Source organism: Scyliorhinus canicula, chromosome 16, assembly GCF_902713615.1.
Source record: "Scyliorhinus canicula chromosome 16, sScyCan1.1, whole genome shotgun sequence".
In the NCBI taxonomy this organism is placed as follows: Eukaryota; Metazoa; Chordata; class Chondrichthyes; order Carcharhiniformes; family Scyliorhinidae; genus Scyliorhinus; species Scyliorhinus canicula.
This window is the reverse complement of record NC_052161.1, coordinates 120,628,727-120,648,447: the sequence shown is the minus strand read 5'-3', so window position 1 is coordinate 120,648,447 and position 19,721 is coordinate 120,628,727. Positions and strand designations below refer to the sequence as shown.

General features: G+C 45.4%; 1 protein-coding gene across 1 annotated transcript; it reads left to right on the top strand.

Moving 5' to 3' along the window:
- Positions 1-13,402: 13,402 nt before the first annotated feature.
- LOC119979463 (aflatoxin B1 aldehyde reductase member 2-like) lies at positions 13,403-19,077 on the top strand. The gene is made up of 7 exons (XM_038821717.1): positions 13,403-13,694; positions 15,422-15,609; positions 16,490-16,594; positions 17,410-17,506; positions 17,611-17,710; positions 17,874-18,003; positions 18,298-19,077. The coding sequence occupies exons 1-7, from the start codon at positions 13,499-13,501 to the stop codon at positions 18,457-18,459; spliced, it is 978 nt and encodes a 325-aa protein (XP_038677645.1). The 5' UTR covers positions 13,403-13,498; the 3' UTR covers positions 18,460-19,077.
- Positions 19,078-19,721: the final 644 nt, after the last annotated feature.

The window sequence follows — 19,721 nt, the reverse complement described above, 5'->3', positions numbered from 1 at the left end:
TAATATGGTTGTCGCCTTTTTTTTTTCAAGTTCGGGGTCAATGGGACCTAAAACCATTTCCTCCATTTTGTCAGCAACAAACAAGATAAGAGAAAATGGTGGGTCTCGCAGGTCGGCCGGCGTGGGTTGTGAAGGTCGGCTGGGTTGGGTCCCTAAGGATGACCAGTTGGTAAAAATGGGTCCCTGGAAAAAAAATTTGAAAAACACTGGTCTATAACACCAGGATGGTATACCAGTCAGTTTCCTGGAGGTCAGGACAGACATTAATCTCATATATTTCATACCTCTTTGTAGCCACTGTAGCCACCTAAAATGGACACTGAACCAAACAAAATGGAGAATCGCTAAGACTGTAGGGAAAAACAGTTTAGCCAAGGCAAACAGCCTGCAAACACTCATTAGCATTTTGCAAGCAGCAAAACCAGTTTCTGGCCAGGTGGAAGATCTCCAACCAAAGGTGATAATGGCAGAACGTTTTACATACTAATGAGGCAGTCCAGATCTAGGCACACACAATGGCAACATTTGGGTTTGAATAAGATACTTTAAGTGGATGTCCAGACAGAGCGGCACCAGAAGTATCCACTATAGAAACCGCCCCCACCATCGAGAAAGACCCTCACATTGGAGGAATTCAAAAGATATCGATTGGAAGCGATCCAATCGATACCTAAAGGTAAAGCCCGCCCAGGAAGAGGGAAGGACATTGGGGACCCCTATAAATATAGACCCCCACACATGGTCCTGTCTGTTGTTTCGTGCTCCGGCTTTGACCAAGAACTCCAACTCGTATCCTGACTCCAGCCGTTGAGCACCAGCCGCTGAACCGTAAGTGCCAATACGACGCTCGCTACGCGAACCAAGCCCGCTAGACCCCCAGTGACCAGCACGCTTTCTGAAGGTTGCAGACCAAGACCGGGACGAAGGCCTCGCTCCCTGACCTTGCCTGTTCCTGTGTAGTTAAGTATTCTGTTTGCTTAGTTTAGTCATAGCTTAGTCCCTTAGTGTGTGCATGCGTATTTATTATAATTGTATAATAAATATTGATCGTTTGGAACTTACTAATCGGTGTATCGTTTTATTACTTTGAACCTGACCTTGGAATATATGTGAGTTGTCTATATGGCAACTGGCGACTCCTGAGCTGAAAATACATAGACAGAGCCTAGTGGTGTTAAGCACACGGCCTTTAACAGAGGCAAGTTAATACACCCCAATAAACGCGTTTTACACCCATAGCAAAACGTGCAACATCTTCCACCAAAAAGTGGGACCCAGCCAATTAAGTTTCAAACATTTATTATGAAAAAACATAAAGCATCGTTTGCCCAGCACAAGCACGACTGCGGCAAAATCCCAGGAGTGGTTAACATTACAGGTCCCGATCATAAGCCCCAGAAACAACACGGTTTTCCCCAGCAAGCTGAGGGAGAGATCGCCAAAGTAATCCAGAGTTTATTGAACCAAGGAGTGATTCGGCCCGTAGCATCAACGAAGAATGCCCCGATTTGGCCTGTAAGAAAACCAGATGGTTCATGGCGACTGACCATTGATTATAGGGAAATAAACAAAGTGACTCTGTTAACAGCCCCCACCGTTGCCACGAGTCCCGAGACCATGTTAAAACAGGGACTCCAGTCAAAATCTTTCACTGTGTTGGATATCAGCAATGGCTTTTGGCCCATAACACTGGACAAAGCATGCTAGTACAAATTTGTGTTCACTTTCCAGGGACAGCAGTACACATGGACGTGCCTTCCACAAAGTTTCCACAACTCCCCCTCCATTTTTCACAGACAATTGGCGAACGGCTTATAAAAATTTTCCCGACCTGAATGCCTTGTTCAGTATATGGACGACTTGCTCCTACAGACTGACACAAAGGAAGAGCACATTTCACTTCTTTCAGAATTATTAGGACTCCTCAAAGAAACTGGATGCAAAATTAACCCCAAAAAGGCCCAATTTCTCCAGGAAAAGATCCAATAGAGCAGGGATTTTCAGCCTGCGCAATTTACAAAATGGGTCGAAGCTTTCCCTTCGCGAACAAATACGGCCAAAACCACGGCAAAAATTCAAACTGAGCAAATTTTCACCAGATGGGGACTCCCCCGTAGTATTAAGTTGGACCAAGGTTCACACTCCACAGGCAGGGTCATTTAAAATGTCATGACGATTTTTGGCGTAAAACAGAAGTTTCACATTGCCTATCACCCGCAGGCCTGCGGCATTGTGGAACATATGAATCGGACACTGAAGGCCACACTTAGGAAAATGGTGCAGCAGCACAATATGACATGGGGCACAGTGCTCCCATTCGCACTGATGTTTATTAGAAACACGGTGTCGAGTTTGACAGGTTACACCCCCCATACCCTCATGACCGGACGACCCATGAAGGGTACCGAGTATTTATGGACTTGATTTGGCCAGTCCCGCAGTAACCGCCCTTACCCATGAGAAAGCGGTCCAAAACATGTTGGAGAGTATTAAAGCAGCACAGCTCGCTGCAGCTGTTCGACTAGGCGCTAAACGAAAGCAGAGTAAGGCCTGCTTTGATAAGACAGTACACCCGACAGAGTATACAGTCGGACAGCAAGTCATGATCTCCTTGTACAATCCCAGCTGATTCCTCTCCCCTATATTTGCAGGACCCTATTCAATCTCTGACAAAGTAAGCCCCTCAGTTTATAAAATCACATAGCCTAATGGAAAGTCAGGATGGTTCCATGTAAACCAGCTTAAGGTTTATGGAACACAGTGCAGCCACTCACACCACCTCTCATTGGCAATGGCAGACAACGGAGTCCCGCCCACTGACAACCCAATCCCGCCCTCCCCCAGCAGCGACAGCAAGTCCACAGACACGACAGTGACCCCGCCTCCAGAGTCAAATTTCACCCTAACACTCGATTCGGCTGCTAGCGACAGCGACAGCACAACTGACGCCCCTGAGTGACCCAAACACTGGAAACACAGACTAGGCCCCAGTCACTACAGCCCCAGAGACACCGACCACGATATGTTCAGCCCCTTAGAGACAAATTATTTGCTGTTACCGGAACCTGACCCACCACCCGCGATAGTGACACCCCCATTGCCCCAACCGCTCTACAGAATACGAAACACTGGCACCGCAATAATTCCTGTCGTCTGTCGTCTGACACGGAATGACAAGATGGACCCCACATCAGCACATGCCGCATTGGCACTAAAACTCCAGGCACGAGTTTGGCACCCGGGAGATGGTGATGACTCCGAGTCTGACTCCCACCATGGTAACTCCTTTGAGACCCTTTTTGGAATGGAATCTTGAGGTGTCCAGATGATGAGAGAAAGGAGATTTATGGTGTCCTGTACTCTGATGGAACCTGCCCGCTCTTCTTCTTTAGTTTTAATGTTGTGCGTTGTCACTTGTACGATTTTGTGTGTCAGCCTCACGAATAATTTCTTGATACAGTAATGACTACTCTTCTGACGCCACGTGGCAGTTAAAGAAACGAGTTTGCTGGAGCCCATATATCCTCAAATTTTTACCGTTCTTGGAAGGTCACTCAGGCAGTGGAGTAACGGCACTGATCACTGCTCTGCCTGAGGACCTCCTATACATTTGGTCAGCCAAGCTTGGGTAGTGGAGCAACGGCACTGATCATCGCCCTACCCGGGGATTCCACCCATTCTTGCCCTGCCACGGATCATACGCACCCCATTCGAATAATTCTTTTTGAAACTCTTTTGCTGTTCTTTTTACAACTGTGGTTTAAAGAATGCACTTTTGCCACAAATTTTGTCCCCTTTCCGGCGACCCTTTGGTTGCTATCCCCCCACCTGCTATTTACATTTACGAATCACTTGGTCGAAACGAGTTTGCAGAGGACAGAGAAATGGTCCGCCCACACAGCCCATCGAACACAGGCTGCGAGAGTGCTCGCACTGTGACAGAATTTTTTCCAGATGCCTTGTCTCCAAATTGGTTGGTTTAAAATAAAAATGAGGGAGTCACATATGGTGACGATTCTAAATGGGAAATTGACGTTGAGGAGAAACAGACAGACAAACGAGATATTAAGCAACAAGATAATAACATGTATTATACTTGTACCCCCCAGGAAGATACGGAGATACCTGAAAACGGAGAGAAGTACAGACAAGATGAAGATGAACCTGATGATCTGCATCATGATCGTCGCTGGAACAATACAGTTGTGCGCGTTACCCACCTCTACCTCCCTCACCACACAGGCCCTGAACACCACTACCCAACACAACACCCCCAGCCTGGACACGACGCCACACATACACACAGCCACTGATACCCCCACATGGTGTGAGAATATCATAAAATGGTACTCCCTGTCCTACACAGCAGAAGCCCTACTGGTGATAGCTATACTCTGCAGCGTCATCCAGACAATCAGACTTTGGAAATGGAGAAGGAGAGCCTCCCGCCCTCCAGTATACACACTTAGAGCCCCTTTCCTCAGACTCCAGCAAACCCCACACTCTTTCTGAACCCTTCCTCCCTAATAAATTCCACAGTTGTTGTTTCTTTAATAAAGTTACTTTCTTTGTACATCGGCATTAAGTGATAAGTAGGAATGTGATGCTGCTATTGGTTATTTGTATTGTAAGATAAGTTCTTTGATTATTAGATAGCAGCATGAGTGTAGTCTAGTTAGAGACAGTTAGAGGTCCCCCCTCTTTTGTGTAAGGGGACTGAAATGTAGGTTTAAATGTTAAATGGCCCCTTAGGAATTTTTAGAATATGTGTTGTATGAGGGAAATTTAGGTAAATATTTAGACCCATAGGACAGAGTAGGGTAGAACCTGTCCTTGATTGAGGGTACCTGGCATGTCAGAGAACAGAAGAAGATCCAGTAGTGTGATCCTTCATGCTTAGCGTTGAGGATCAAGAGGACGGAGCGTAGCCATCTGGGATGGCCACTTACAACCAGGAACAGCGAAGCTTGCAAAGCAGAGCGGGTAAAATGGACAATGCGAGATTCAGGCAGGCTCAGAGCCTGAAATGTATATTTGCGAGTGAGGAATCCAGACGGTATCAAAACCCCGACCGATTAGCGTTTGATGGACCGATTAGCATTTGATGGCCCATCTCCGCCAGACCAAGGACTGGTACTTGAGCGACTGGTACAGTCCCAGACATTTCGCCGCCACTCCCTGTACTAGGGAAGCATAAACAACAGGGTCTGTGACCTTTTGGGACATGCCCAATCATCCAGGCACCCGCCCATTTATTGGTTCGAATCGAACATAGTGATCAGGGATCACCCAATTAGTGGGGTCCAAACTGAAGAACCGCCCAAAAGAGAGCGAAAACCCCCAAGCATAAGAAGAGAGTTCACCATGTGTTTGTCCTCTTTAGGACCTGGCGCCCCGGCAACGACCATCTCCAATCGCAGCACCACCAGAAGCAAGTCCAACGCCCGCTACCAGACGGATGAGCCCAGCTGAGCAGCAGTTACTTCTACAGACCCGATAGATCCAGAATCGAACAACGGCCGCTGTTCCTCTGACCTAAGTCGGATGCCTGAAGTTAAATACAGGTTGTCTCAGTCGATAGATGTAGTTTAACTAGTAGTGTTTATGTTGCATGATTAATTGTGTGTGTAAATAAAGTACCCTTGACCTTAAACTAACTAACTGGTGTTTGGCTCTTTGCTCGATAGCCGGTTGAACCTTGTGGTGGTATCATTTGATACCTGGCGACTCTGAGCATTAGAATATTGAAGGAGGGCAACCTCGCTGATTGCCTATTTACAGTAGGTGGGGTCACTGGGTTACGGGAATAGGGTGGAGGTGTGGGCTTCGGTAGGGTGCTCTTTTCAAGGGCAGGTGCAGACTCGATGGGCCAAATGGCCTCCTTTTCACTGTACATTCTGTAAATTCTATGAAAATACCACATGAAAGATCATCCATTCTAATTTGTTTTCTATGACCTGAAACCATTGGATGCCAGATGCATGGGATTGTAGAATTACCCCAGTTTATTGTGACTGCTGCTGCTGCTGATATTATATCAGAAGAAAATGATAACAGTAACTCTTTATAGACTGATGTATTCAGCAGTGTTGCTTTCCACTATATGCACAGAGATTTGCAGTTGATTCATGTTTTAAAAACTTTTTTTATAGATGCAGTTGTATGTTGAGGAGAGAGCTCAGAAAATCTCCTGATTGCACTTCAATTCCAGTAGCCACATTACCAAATCAAACAGATCCCAAGATACTGGACATGTTTAATCATTGAACTGACTGGTGGGGTATAAGAGAACTTTCAAAACTTGTGTTAATGTGAAACATGAGCAGGGATCAAATCCAGAGAATTGGCATCTATGGGTTTTAACCCTTTTGTACTGTCGAGATAATTTGTGGTTTGACCATGCACATTGCATTGTGCTACATGCATTGAGGATGAGATGAAATTTGGTGAAATTTTATGGTTCTAGGTTGGGCTTTGAAATAGCTTATCTCCTGCATGATTAGGCATCGCTTTTTAACTTAGTGGTCAGACTTTCTCTGAACAGACTGGAAAGCAATTATACAGCATTGTACAAATGCACAAGACTTGTAATCTAGATTCTGCAGCCATCCCAGTGGTTTTCTCCCTGCTTCCATAATATGGAATTAGTCACCAGTGTGCGAGATTATGGCCTTCATCAGACAGGAGGGAGCAAATCTGTCCTACCTTACCAGAGACTGGTTGCAGTATCCTGGAGAGGGATGAAACTTTGGTTTCAACTGCATTGCTAGATGAAAGAAACTGGCTGAGTAAAAGATATTTTATAAATTAGAAACAGAAATTTATGTGACATTTGTGGGGTTTTTTTCTTTGTACTTTTTCTAAAATGTAGACAAAGTGTTTAAATAAATACTAAACTGTCAAAAGGATATTGTGTGAAATTTGTCAACAGCTTTTTAAAAATCACATTTCCAAGTTCACTTTCTTCTTTCTCTTGGTGTAGGGAATTTGCCCAAGGTGTTTCACAGAAGTATAATAAGGCACAAAGATGTTTAACTAGAGAACGAGATGTTAGGAGGGATGATCAAAAGCTTAGACCAAATGGTGGCGCAGTGTTTCGCAATGCTGCCTCACGGCACTGACGACCCGGGTTCGATCCCAGCTCAAGGTCACTGTCCGAGTGGAGTTTGCACATTCTCCCCATGTTTGCGTGGGTCTCAACCCCAACAACCCAAAGATGTGCAGGCTAGGTGGATTGGCTACGCTAAACTGCCCGTTATTTGGGAAAAAGAGAATTGGGTACTCTAAATTTATTTTTAAAAAGCTTAGTCAAAGAATTGGATCATAAGAATCTTGAATCACAATGGAGAGAATTTCATAGAATGGTCCCTAGAAAATACTTTGAGTTCAAAGTGGGTGAGTTTTACTTGCCCACATTGAATTAATTTGCTACAGTACTACCTACTCAAACTTCCTGTTTCTCTCTGCAATTTTCTAGTCCTATCTGGATTACTTAACAGTTTCTGCTAACCTGGTGTCACATTGCATATATAATTCTTTCTTCAACCAAACTGAGGCTCCATAACATCCCTACACATGTCACTCCTGCCAACCTGAGTACTTTATCCCCATTGTCTTCAATATCCAACCCAATATTGTGCATTTGCAGTTTTGATGTACTTTCTGTCAACATCAGCAAATGCTTTCTGGTAGTTCATTTGATTAATATTTGTTGATTCCTTTACCTACCTTTGTAAGCAACCTCCTCTCAAAGCATTCAAGTAAATTAGTCTCACATGACATGTCCTTAACAAATCTTTATTGGCTTTCTGCTCAGCTCCAGTGGCGTAGTGGTATTGTCACTGGGCTAGTAATCCAGAGACCCAGAGTCCTGCTCTGGGGCCCAGGTTTGAATCCCGCCATAGCAGATGGTGAAATTTGAATTCAATAAAAACCTGGAATTAAAAGTCTAAAGGTCACCATGAAACCATTGTCGACTGTCGTAAAAACCCATCTGGTTCACTAATGTCCTTTGGGGAAGGAAATCTGTTATTCCTGTCTGGCCTAGATGTGACTCCAGACCCACAGCAATGAGGTTGATTCTTAAATGCCATCAGTGATGAAATAAATGCTGACCCAGCCAGCGACGCCCACATCCCATGGACAATTAGAAAACAAAGTTCTTTGGCAACCTGTCCCAATGACCGATTCTAATACCTTCCCACAACTGACTTTAAACTGACAGGACTGAACTCTTGGCTTCTCTCTCACATAATCTAGTGAGAACCATATTTTCAATCTAACAGCTATTTCCATAGCCAAAGAACTTTGAAAGATTATTCCATTTCCTCACCTTTTACTTCAATGGACTTAAAACAATCATGCCTTAGGGATTAATTTAGTTTAAATTTCTTTATCTCCATTGCAACAGTGTGACTTGCACTGAATCCATAACTTCCTCCTGTTATTTATTTTGTTTCCCTTTGCCTGTCTATAATGGTATAATGGGCATTGCTGCTCTCTTAATATTTGCCAAGACTACTATTACTATTAGCCTTTTACACTCTTTTTTAATAAATTTTAATTTAGAGTACCCAATTCATTTCTTCCAATTAAGGGGCAAATAAGCATGGCCAATCCACCTAGCCTGCACAGCTTTGGGTTGTGGGTGCGAAATCCACACAAACACGGGGAGAGGGTGCAAACTTCAAACGGGCAGAGCCAGGATCGAACCTGGGACCTTGGCGCCGTGAGACAGCAGTGCCAACCATGGTGCCACCGTGCTGCCCCCTTTTACACTCTTTACAAGTTTTCTTTTGTGTTACAATTTTGAAGCTCTTATTTTCTTCTGTTGCTTTCTATATTTCTCTCGTTTGCTTGATCGTTTTTCTTGTATCTTACCTCCATATTGTTGGTGTTGCTTGACTGTATACATGGAATATTTATTCTTTAGGGATGTACAGGTCTTCAGCTATTTCAATGACTTTCCATCCAGTTGCATACATACATTAACCGGTATCCCCTGGATTTTAAAATCTCATCGTCACTTTCAAATTCCCTCTTTACCATCTCCAGCCCAACTCGGATCTTTATTCTCCTCCAACTCTGGCTTCTTGTGTACCCGATTTTAAACTTTTCAGCATCTGTACCTCCCTGTCCTTTAAAATGCTTCTTAAAACTGCTTGTTCTACCACCTATTAATATTTCCTGAAACTCTCCTCAGTCTCACCTAAGCTCCCTGAACTTGTATTCTCCTCCACCTTCTCCAACCCCTTCTTCAACTATAGAATCTATCACGTTTCTGCCCATCTTCAGCTCTGAAGAGTCATAGACTTAAAATGTTAATTCTGTTCCCCTCTCCAGAGGCTGCCAGACCTGAGTTTATTCAGCATTTTATGTTTGGTGTGAAGATTTGTTTGAGAATGGTTCCCAGGGATGTTTTAAGTAAATGAACGCTATTACATATATGCAAATTGCTTCATCATATTATTGCAGAAATTAAGCTGTCTGCTGATAATTACAGTCTTCAACTCCAATCACAATTCTAGGCTTGGACTGATGACTATCAAAAAGATCCAGGAATAGTCAGCAGAGCTTTGTCAGAGGGAGGTCATGCCTCACAAATTTGACTTTATTTTTTTTGATCATGTGACCGGGTGTGTAGATGAGGTCAGTGTAGTTGATGTAGCCTATGTGGATTTCTGCAAAGCCTTTGACATGGTCCGAAATGGGAGACTTATAAAGAAGACAAATGCATGTGGAATACAGGGTAAGTTGATAAGGTGGATTCAGAATTGGCTTAGGTGTAGGAGACAAAGGGTGACACACTCTGCTTTAGTGACTGGAAGCTAGTGGCCAGTAGTGTACCACAGGGATCTGTGCTGGGTACCCTAAATTACAATGTGGGGGTAGGATCAGGAGGTTCAGGGTTGACACAAAGATTTGCCAGGTGGTTAACAGTGAGGTTGAGTGTCTTGGGTTACAGGAAGATATTGATGCGATGGTCAAATGGGCAGAAAGTGGCAGATGGAATTTAACCCTGAAAAGTGTGAGGTGATACACTTTGGAATGAGTAATGGACAAGGAAATATTCAATGAATGGCCTGAAATTGGGAAGTTCCAAGAAACAAAGGGACCTTGGCATGTTTGTCTGTGGACCTCTGTCGGCTGAATGGCAGGTTAATTGGGTTAAGGCACAAGGGACATTTGCCTTTATCAATTGAAGCATAGATTATAAAAGCAGAGAGGTCTTGTTGGAATTGTATAGAATTTTGGTGAGGCCACAACTGGAGTACTGTTTGCAATTCTGGTCTCCACATTATAAGAAGCATGTGATTGTACTGGAGGATTACATAGACTTTGGATGGGCTTGGGTTGTTTCAGCTGGAGCAGAGGCGACATGATGATAATCTTTATTAGTGTCACAAGTAGGCTTACATCAACAATGCAATGAAGTTACTGTGAAAATTCTCTAGTCGGCACACTCCGGTGCCTGTTTGGGTACACAGAGGGAGAATTCAGAATGTCCAATTGACCTAATCGAGATGTACAAGTTTATGAGGGGCATGGATAGGGAGCTGCTGTCGCCTCATATCCTTTACAAGGTACCTGGATGCGTGCAACGGAGGGCTTCCGATCGGGGACGGCATTTTCGGGGCTTTAAGCCCGGTCCCAGGGTCCACGGAGGCGTCAAAGGAGGAGGAAGGCACGGAGGAGGGACAGTAGAAGAAGATGTCCAGGATCAGCAAGAAAACGGCAGATAAAAGAACAGCTGAGGGTCCGTTGGGGAGAGGAGAGGTCACCGCGAGTTAACCAGGGAAAAAGGAGGCTGGAGCATCAGGGGAGACCGCGGTGCTGAAGGCTGAAGAAATAACTAAGGTAATGGCTGCAGAATTCGAAAGGCAGTTTACAAAACACCTGGAGGCGATGAGGAAGGAGATGAGGGAGGTTTTGAGTGTGCTGGTGGAGGAGGCGATTTCCCCGATGACGATGGCGGTGGCGAGTGCAACGGCGGAGATGCGGGCGCAAGGGGAGGCGCTGAAGGTAGTGGAGGAGTCGGTGGCGCAGCACAGTGATCAACTTACCTCGATGGGGAAGGAGATGCGGAAGGCGATGGAGGTGAACAAGGATCTGCAAGGAAAATTGGAAGACCTGGAAAACAGGTCCAGGCGACAGAATTTGAGGATTGTGGGGCTGCCCGAAGGAGTTGAAGGGACGAGGCCGACAGAGTATTTTGCCACTATGCTGGCGAAGCTATTGGGGCAGGGGGAGGATCTCTCCCGATATGAACTGGATCGGGCTCATCGGTCGGGGAGGCCTGTACCAAAGGCGGGTGAGTCACCAAGAGTAGTGACTTTGTGCTTCCGTAGGTACTGTGTGAAAGAGAAGGTCCTGTGCTGGGCCAAGCTGAAGCGGGTGGTGCAGTGGGCTGGAGCTGGTATATGTGTATACCAGGACTTTACGGTGGAGCTGGCGAGGAGGCGGGCTGCTTTCAACCGGGTGAAGAGGGCACTGTACATCAGCAAGGTGCAGTGTGGTATTGTATATCCAGCGAAGCTGAGGGTGATTTATAAGCTCAAGGACTTTTATTTTGGAACGGCGGAGGCAGCAGAGGAGTTTGCGAAGGCAGAAGGACTGTGGCAGAACTGAGAAATTGAGAAATGGCCATGTGCCGATGTAACCTCAGGACTGTATTTTTTTCTTATTTTTTTGTCTCTTTTTTGTTTCACTGCGTCCGGGTGTATGAGCTAGAGGAGCCAATGGTGTACATATTTGGACAAGGGAAGGGATGGGATTTGCACTCGAAGCGAGGGCTCTTTGGGGTGTAGGTGGATATGCGGGGTGTGCGTGCTAAAAGGGGATTTCTGGGCTTTCCTTGGCCTGGGCAAGGGGGAAAGGGACCCGGGCGGGGGCCTCTGCGCTGCCCGGTTTAAACAGGCCAGTGAACGGGACTGAGGTGGGGGGGAGGGGCTGCGGCCATCAGAGCCTGGCAGAACAGGGTCAGGGTGGTCTAGCTGGAGTGGAAAGTTGGGGGGAAGGAACTGAGATTGGGGGAAGGAGTGTTACAAGAGGCAGTGGCCGGGAGGAGTTGGAGGGGGGGGTTTTACAATTCTCGGGTATCACATACGGTACTCTTTCGGAGGTTGTACGGCTTTGAGTGTGGGGGGTGGATTCTAGGGTGACCAGGGGCCGGGGGGGGGGGGGGGGGGGTGGACTCTAAGGTGACCATGGGCGGTCCCGGTCTCCTTTCCTTTTTTCTCCTTTGCTTTTTTGTTTCCACCGTGGGAGGGTTTGTTTTATTGGATGCATATATTGACAGGTGGGCCGTTGTTTGGGGTGGTGGGAGGATGGGATTGTTGTTATTGTTCAGGGGATTGACTTTGTATTTGTTACCGTTTACAGTTTGGGGGTGGGGTGGGAATTTTGGAGGACAATGTGACAATGGAGAATAAAAACTTTTTTTTAAAAACGGTACCTGGATGAGCACATGGCACATCACAGTAGCACAGAGGTTAGCACTGTTGCTTCACAGCACCAGGGTCCCAGGATAGGTTCCCGGCTTGGGTCACTGTCTGTACGGAGTCTGCATGTTCTATCCGTATCTGGTTGGGTTTCCTTTGGGTGTCGCCGCTTACTCCTAAAAATCCTGAAAGACGTGCTGTTAGGTGAATTGGACATACTGAATTCTCCCTCAGTGTACACGAACAGGCTCCAGAATGTGGCTACCAGGCAATTTTCACAGTAACTTCATTGCACTGTTAATGTAAGCCAACTTGTGACAATAATAAAGATTATGATGATACCATTCAAGGCTATGGGCCAATTCCACAGGCTCACCACTCTCTAGGTGCTGGCAAGTGGGATTAGGTCGGCAGGTCAGGTGTTTTTCTTGTGTAGGTGCAGACTCGATGGGCCAACGGTCCTCTTCTGCAGTATTATTCTGTGAAAAAATATTTTGCTTCACATGGGACTGGCAATTACCATTTCTGAGAACCATGAGTAGTTGATATTCAATGTCATTTGCATCACTGGTTTAGAATTGACAAGTACCTGGGAGTGGATGGAGTTTGTGGACGTGCTCTGGAGTGGGCACGGTTAGAAACAATATAGGAGCAGGAGGAGGCCATTAGGCCCTGCTCCACACTATTTATGATCATGGCTGATCGACACGTCAATAGCCTAATCCCGTCTTCCTCCATAGCCTTTGATCCCCTGCGGCCCAAGTGCCATCTCTGACATTATGGGGTTGGGGAACACGCCCTGCAGTGGGCAGCCTTCATGGTGTGGGCCGGGTTTGGTGACGTTCATGGAGTGGGCGGGGCTTGGAGACGTGACCTCGGATGGGCGGGGCTTGGGGCGTGCCCTCCGGTGGGCGGGGTTTGGGGCGTGCCCTCCGGTGGGCGGGGTTTGGTGCGTGCACTTAGGTGGGCGTGGTTTGGGGCGTGCCCTGGACGCCAGGTTGGGTCTCGCTGTCGCTTTGAGCCCTGTGTCAGTGTGGCAGCCTCTCGTTTATCGCATCATGTCCACTTCTGCATCGTCGCGGCCCCGAACCGTTCTCGGAACCATGGAATTTGGACGACGCGTGGAGGCCAAACAATGCGCGGCAATGGTGTGCGCGTTCATGGAACGTGGGCACGACGAGCTGGACTGCGCGTTCATGTACGCAGAGGGGCGCTCGGAGCAGATCCTGGGCTCGATGGGACTGGGACAGAAAGGTCAGTCCGGGCCCTGGGGTGCCCGAGTAAATTATTCCGCTCAGACTACCTGCTGATCATGGGTGATCTTCCACCTCAAACCCCATTATCCCTTCATTTTCTCAGACCCCAAATGTGTCTGTCACAACTTTAAATACTCTCAACGAAAGAGCACCCACATCTCAGTGCTCAATGATCAATCCCTGAGTTCCAGATGCTGCAGCCGGTGGAAACATTGAAACACAGAAAAAATAGCAGCAGGTGGAGGCCATTCGGCCCTTCAAGCAAGCTCAGCCATTCTGATCATGCAACTCAAAAGCATAATCCCGCTTTCCCCATATCATCATAGATGATCATAGAATTTACAGTGCCCATCGAGTCTGCACCTGCCCTTGGAAAGAGCACCCTACTTAAGCCTCACACCTCTACCCTATCCCCTTAACCCAACCTAACCTTTACACACTAAGGACAATTTAGAATGGCCAATTCACCTAACCTGCACATCTTTGGACTGTGGGAGGAAACCGGACCACCCGGAGAAAACCCATGCACACACGGGGAGAACGTGCAGACTCCACACAGACAGTGACACAAGCTGGGAATTGAACCTGGGACCCTGGAGCTGTGAAGCAACTGCGCTAACCACTATGCTACCGTGCTGCCCAAAAGCTAATCAATTTGATGTTAGGTTTCAGCGTACACATAATAGTCTAACTTATCATGATCATATCCTTTGATCTCCTTCACTCTTAAGTGCAATATCCAACTGCTTCTTGAAAACATACAATGTTTTGGATTCAACTACTTCCTGTTGTAACAAATTCCACAGGCTCACCACTCTGGCTGAAGAATTTTCTCCATCTCTGTCCTAAATTGTCTACTCCATATCTTCAGACTGTTACCCCTGGTTCTGGACACACACCATATCAGAACTAAATACAAACAAATGCTGGAAATACTCCGGTGAGGCAGCAACAGTGGGACAAGAAACAGTTAATATTGCAGTAGAGATTACCTTTCATTCAGGGCAGCACGGTGGCACAGTGGTTAGCACTTCTGCCTCACGGCAAGTCAAGAACCGGGTTTCGATCCCGGCCCCTGCTCACCTCCCGTGAGAAGTTTGCACATTCTCCCCATGTCTCTGCACAGCCTGAAAAAGATCTGCAGGTTAGGTGCATTGGTCACGCTAAAATTGCCCCTTAATTGGAAAAAATGAATTGGGTACCCTAAATTTAAAAAAAAAGAGATTACCTTTCATTAGAACTGAAGAAAGATAAAAGTGTAGGGATGGGGAGAGGCAGAAAGTATAAAGTGAAGGTCTCTGAGGATGGAGAGATTAAGTAACAAAATATTTCATGATGCAACTCAAAGAGTGCTAATGTACAAATATAATGTTTGTGTCCATTTGAGTGGCTGTAAAGCAGCCATCTGTATATAACAAGACGGGAAATAAAGAAACTGGACAAGACAACCCAGCAAATCAAAAAATGGGGGAAAACAGAACAAGATGAAGGCAGGGATTATGATGTAAAATTGTTGATCTGGATGTTGAGTCCCGAAGGCTGTAGAGTGCTGAGTCAACAGATAATAAATACTATTCCACGAATTTGCATTGAGCTAACCTGCCTCTCCTGCCAACGCCCTTCAGAATTTTGTATGTGACGCCAGTGACGTCAGCTCTCATTTTCCCGTGTATCGTGTTCTTTCTTGATTTTGCACTGATTCCGATTTCTTTCTGTATATTAAAGTAAAGATCACAACCAAAGTGAACCCATGGGATGGGAAGACATTGAAAGCGGAGAGTGTCCGATGCCAGTTGAATACATCGTTGGAACGTCTGCAAAGAGAGAGTGTTGAGATCCTCTACCTCCACGCTCCAGACCATGAGACACCAGTTGAAGAAACGTTGGCTGCCTGTCAGGAACTTCACCAACAAGTATAATGTGGATATTAGAATATAATGCTGAGGCTGTGGGCATGCAGAGCAGTCTAGGAGTACTCGGTTGGAGAATGACAGCTGATTGGTTTGTCATGTCTGCCATCTTAATGAAAGCACTAGCTGATTAATTTTGCCATAGCATATTGAACAGTGCAGTATGAGAGAGTGCAAGATACTTGGAAGTGCTACCCTTAGATAGGTTAGCTCCTCATCCTAACTTTCTTACTCAGCAGATGTTAAAGATCCCATCACATAGAACATACAGTGCAGAAGGAGGCCATTCGGCCCATCGGGTCTGCACCAACCCATTTAAGCCCTCACTTCCACCCTATCCCAATAACCCCTTCTAACCTTTTTTGATCACTAAGGGCAATTTATCATGGCCAATCCACCTAACCTGCACGTCTTTGGACTGTGGGAGGAATCCGGAGCACCTGGAGGAAACCCACGCAGACACGGGGAGAACGTGCAGACTCCTCACAGACAGTGACCCAGCAGGGAATTGAACCTGGGACCCTGGCGCTGTGAAGCCACAATGCTATCCACTTGTGCTACCGTGTTGCCCAAGTCACGATTTATGATGCGGAGCAGGGAGATCTGCTTGAGTCATGGCCAACATTCCTTCAAACGCCAGTAAAGGATTTATGTCATTGGGTCTTGTAACAAAAGGTATAAAACAGTCGTGCTCTTTAGAGTGATATATATCATAGAAAACACTTTGAGCAATTTCTGAGATGATCTGATGCTACAGCTTTGCATGGCTTTATTTTGTGGTGAGGGCAGGGTTTCCATTAATGATGCAGTTGGTGTTTGCTGATCTTGCTACTGTGAAATAACTTGTAAAAAGCAGAATGTTTTAATGTGGATTTCTTTATAGGGGAAATTTAAAGAGTTTGGTCTCTCAAACTATGCATCATGGGAAGTGGCAGAGGTGTATTCAATCTGTAAATATAAAAACTGGGTCCTTCCGACAGTCTATCAGGTATGTTAAGGATTGGCAACATCCAACTTGCTGGAGATTCTCTTTTAACTATTGTGCTCATCTAATATTTTTCCTGATATGTATTTGTGGATTAATTAGGAGGTTACTTCTGTTTTCTTACAATGCGTATGTTTCCATGTCACCAATCCGGCCTATCCAAAAATCTGCTGCCTGTTCCCTAACTCACATCAAGTTCCATTCACCCATCACCTCTCTGCCCACTGACCTACATTGGCTTCTGGTGCAGCTTTGCCTCAATTTTCAAATTCTCATTCTTGCTAACAATATTTTATATGGCGTCGCCCTCGACATCTCTGTAATCTCATCCTTTCTCTCTCTTCCCCCCCACACACACACACACACACAAGATATTTACAGTACCTCCCAATTCTAGTTTCCTGGGCATCCTCTTTACCTCTCTTTCCTCCTTTAAGATGTTTCTTAATAGCTACCTCTTTGTCCAAGGTTTTTGGTACCGCCCCCTAACACCACCTCGTGTGACTCAGTGTCAGGTATTGTGCCTTGAAGCATTTTATTGATGTCCATAGTGCTATCAGCACTGTTGGTGTACTGACACAAAATGGAGTGCAGCGGTGCAAGAAGTGGCTCACCATCTTCTCAAGGCCAATAGGGATTGACAAGTATGTCACTTTGAGATGCCTGGTGGTTGTAAAAGGCACTATATGGTTGCCATTTGTTGATTACAAAGCTAAATATCCAAGAGCCACGTGTCGTAGCAAATGCCCATTTTTCCAGTTAGATGTGTTTTCCACATATAGACAACTTTCTCTGGAATAATTTACTTCTGTTTGTAGGGAATGTACAATGCCACCACACGGCAAGCGGAGACAGAACTCTTACCCTGTCTCCGGCATTTTGGGATGAGATTTTATGCCTACAACCCACTTGCAGGTATAGTATAGTCCCAGAAATGGATGAATGTCAGAATATAAGCTAGAAGTTTACTGAATTTGTCCTGAGGAACAGTTTATATTCTGTGTGCCTCATTGGTGCAGGTGGGCTACTGACCGGGAAATATCAGTTTGAAGACAAGAATGAGAAACAGCCCACCGGCCGTTTCTTTGGAAACAACTGGGCTGAGGCGTACAGAAACAGGTGAGTTTACCAGCTGTCCATGGCTTCGGCTTCACATTCCAACCCTCCCCTATTGCAGTAATGAGATATTTGACATCTGAATTCCCGACTGATTTCCAGTGATTTTGAAACTTCGCATTCTCTGTTATTCTCACTGTAAACTTATTTTCTTGCAATGGTTCAGGTATTGGAAAGAGCATCATTTCAGAGCTTTAGATCTGGTGAAGAAAGCAATCGATGCAACTTATACTTCCGAGAAGCCAAGCCTGACAGCAGCAGCACTAAGATGGATGTATCATCACTCCAAACTCCGGGTATGGCCGATTTCAAAATGTAGTTATTCATGTCATAAATGACAACCCATCAAGATGATAACTTGGCCCGGTGGAAACACAGTGCGGCAACAATTTCCACTGAGCAGTTTGAGAATCGTTTACAGGGTGGAGCTTAGCCATCTCATTCTACATTGTTAGATAATCCTCAGCCTACTCATTCTCCACCATCTCCTTTCGGATAAACCCCAGCCTACACATTCACCACTATTCCTCGAGATCGGATTATTCACCTACAATAAGTACAACAGCTGATGTCTTGCTTGTTTTCTGCAGGGGGACCTTGGTGATGGAGTTATAATTGGGATGTCAACGATGGAGCAACTTCAACAGAACCTGGCTGCGTCTGAGGAAGGGCCACTTGCCCCAGCTGTGGTTGAGGCCTTTAATGAAGCTTGGAATCTGATAGCACACGATTGTCCAAATTATTTTCGTTAGGACAGACCAAGATAAGGAAGGCTTCTTAAAATTAACACACTGAAATAATGAATTTAATAATCACCATCCATTCTTCGAACCAGGTTAGACAAAGTTTTTTTTTGTAAATTTAGAGTACTAATTTGTTTCCAATTAAGGGCCAATCTAGCATGGCCATTTCACCTATCATGCACATCTTTGGGTTTCTGGGGGTGAGACCCGCGCAGACACGGGGAGAATGTGCAAACTCCACACGCACAGTGACGTGGAGGTGGGACAGGTTTGACAAAGTTAACTATTAGTGTGTCTGGATATGGATGAAATTATTCAGGTAAATGATTATGTCTGCCAGCAATTGCTAAGCTGCAGTGGGAAATTATTTTACAGATACAGATGGCTGTTATATGTTCTGTGATAAGGAATGAGGTAGAGGACTAGCCTAGGACAGAGACACCAGCAAGAGAAATGAGATTGAACTGTGAGGACTTTTTTAGTTACTCCAATCTCACAACTGTTGGAGAGTTGAACTGTCAACACAAACTGTAAACAGAATCAAAGCTATTACTGAAATTGTAAAATTATATTTGTTTCAAATCTATCTCCATTGGAGAATAAAAACCAAGACTGATTGACCATTTACACATTTGCTAGTGCTTGAATCATCTATTGCATTACACATGGGAGGATTCAGCTGAAACAAGATGAATGTCGTAGAATGAGAATATATTGGTGTCCTTGTTTCACAGGCAGATTGGTATAAATTCCTATGTTCACATTTACAGTGGAAGCTACTAAATAAAACTGTACTTTCCGGACTATAAGCCGCGACTTATTTCACACGTTTCGAACCTCGCGGCTTATACAACGACGCGGCTTATTTATGGATTTTTCCCGCTTTCTTTTCACTAAACCAATGAAATTGCGTAACGGGTCAAGGTAAAACAATGTAACTTTTTAGTTTACTGTTTAGATTAAATCGAGCGCGCTCAAACATCCCATCATTCTGATTACGGTAGTCATTTTGTCACCCTCATCATGGCAAAGACACGGAGAAATGCATATGATGCAGCTTTCAAGTTGAAGGCGATCGATCTGGCTGTTGGGAAAGGAAATAGAGCTGCTGCACTAGAGCTTGGTCTTAATGAGTCGATGATAAGACGTTGGAAACAGCAGCGTGAGGAATTGACTCAGTGCAAAAAGACGACTAAAGCTTTCAGAGGGAAGAAAAGCAGATGGCCCGAACTAGAAAATGAGCTCGAAGACTGGGTCAACATGCAGAGAGC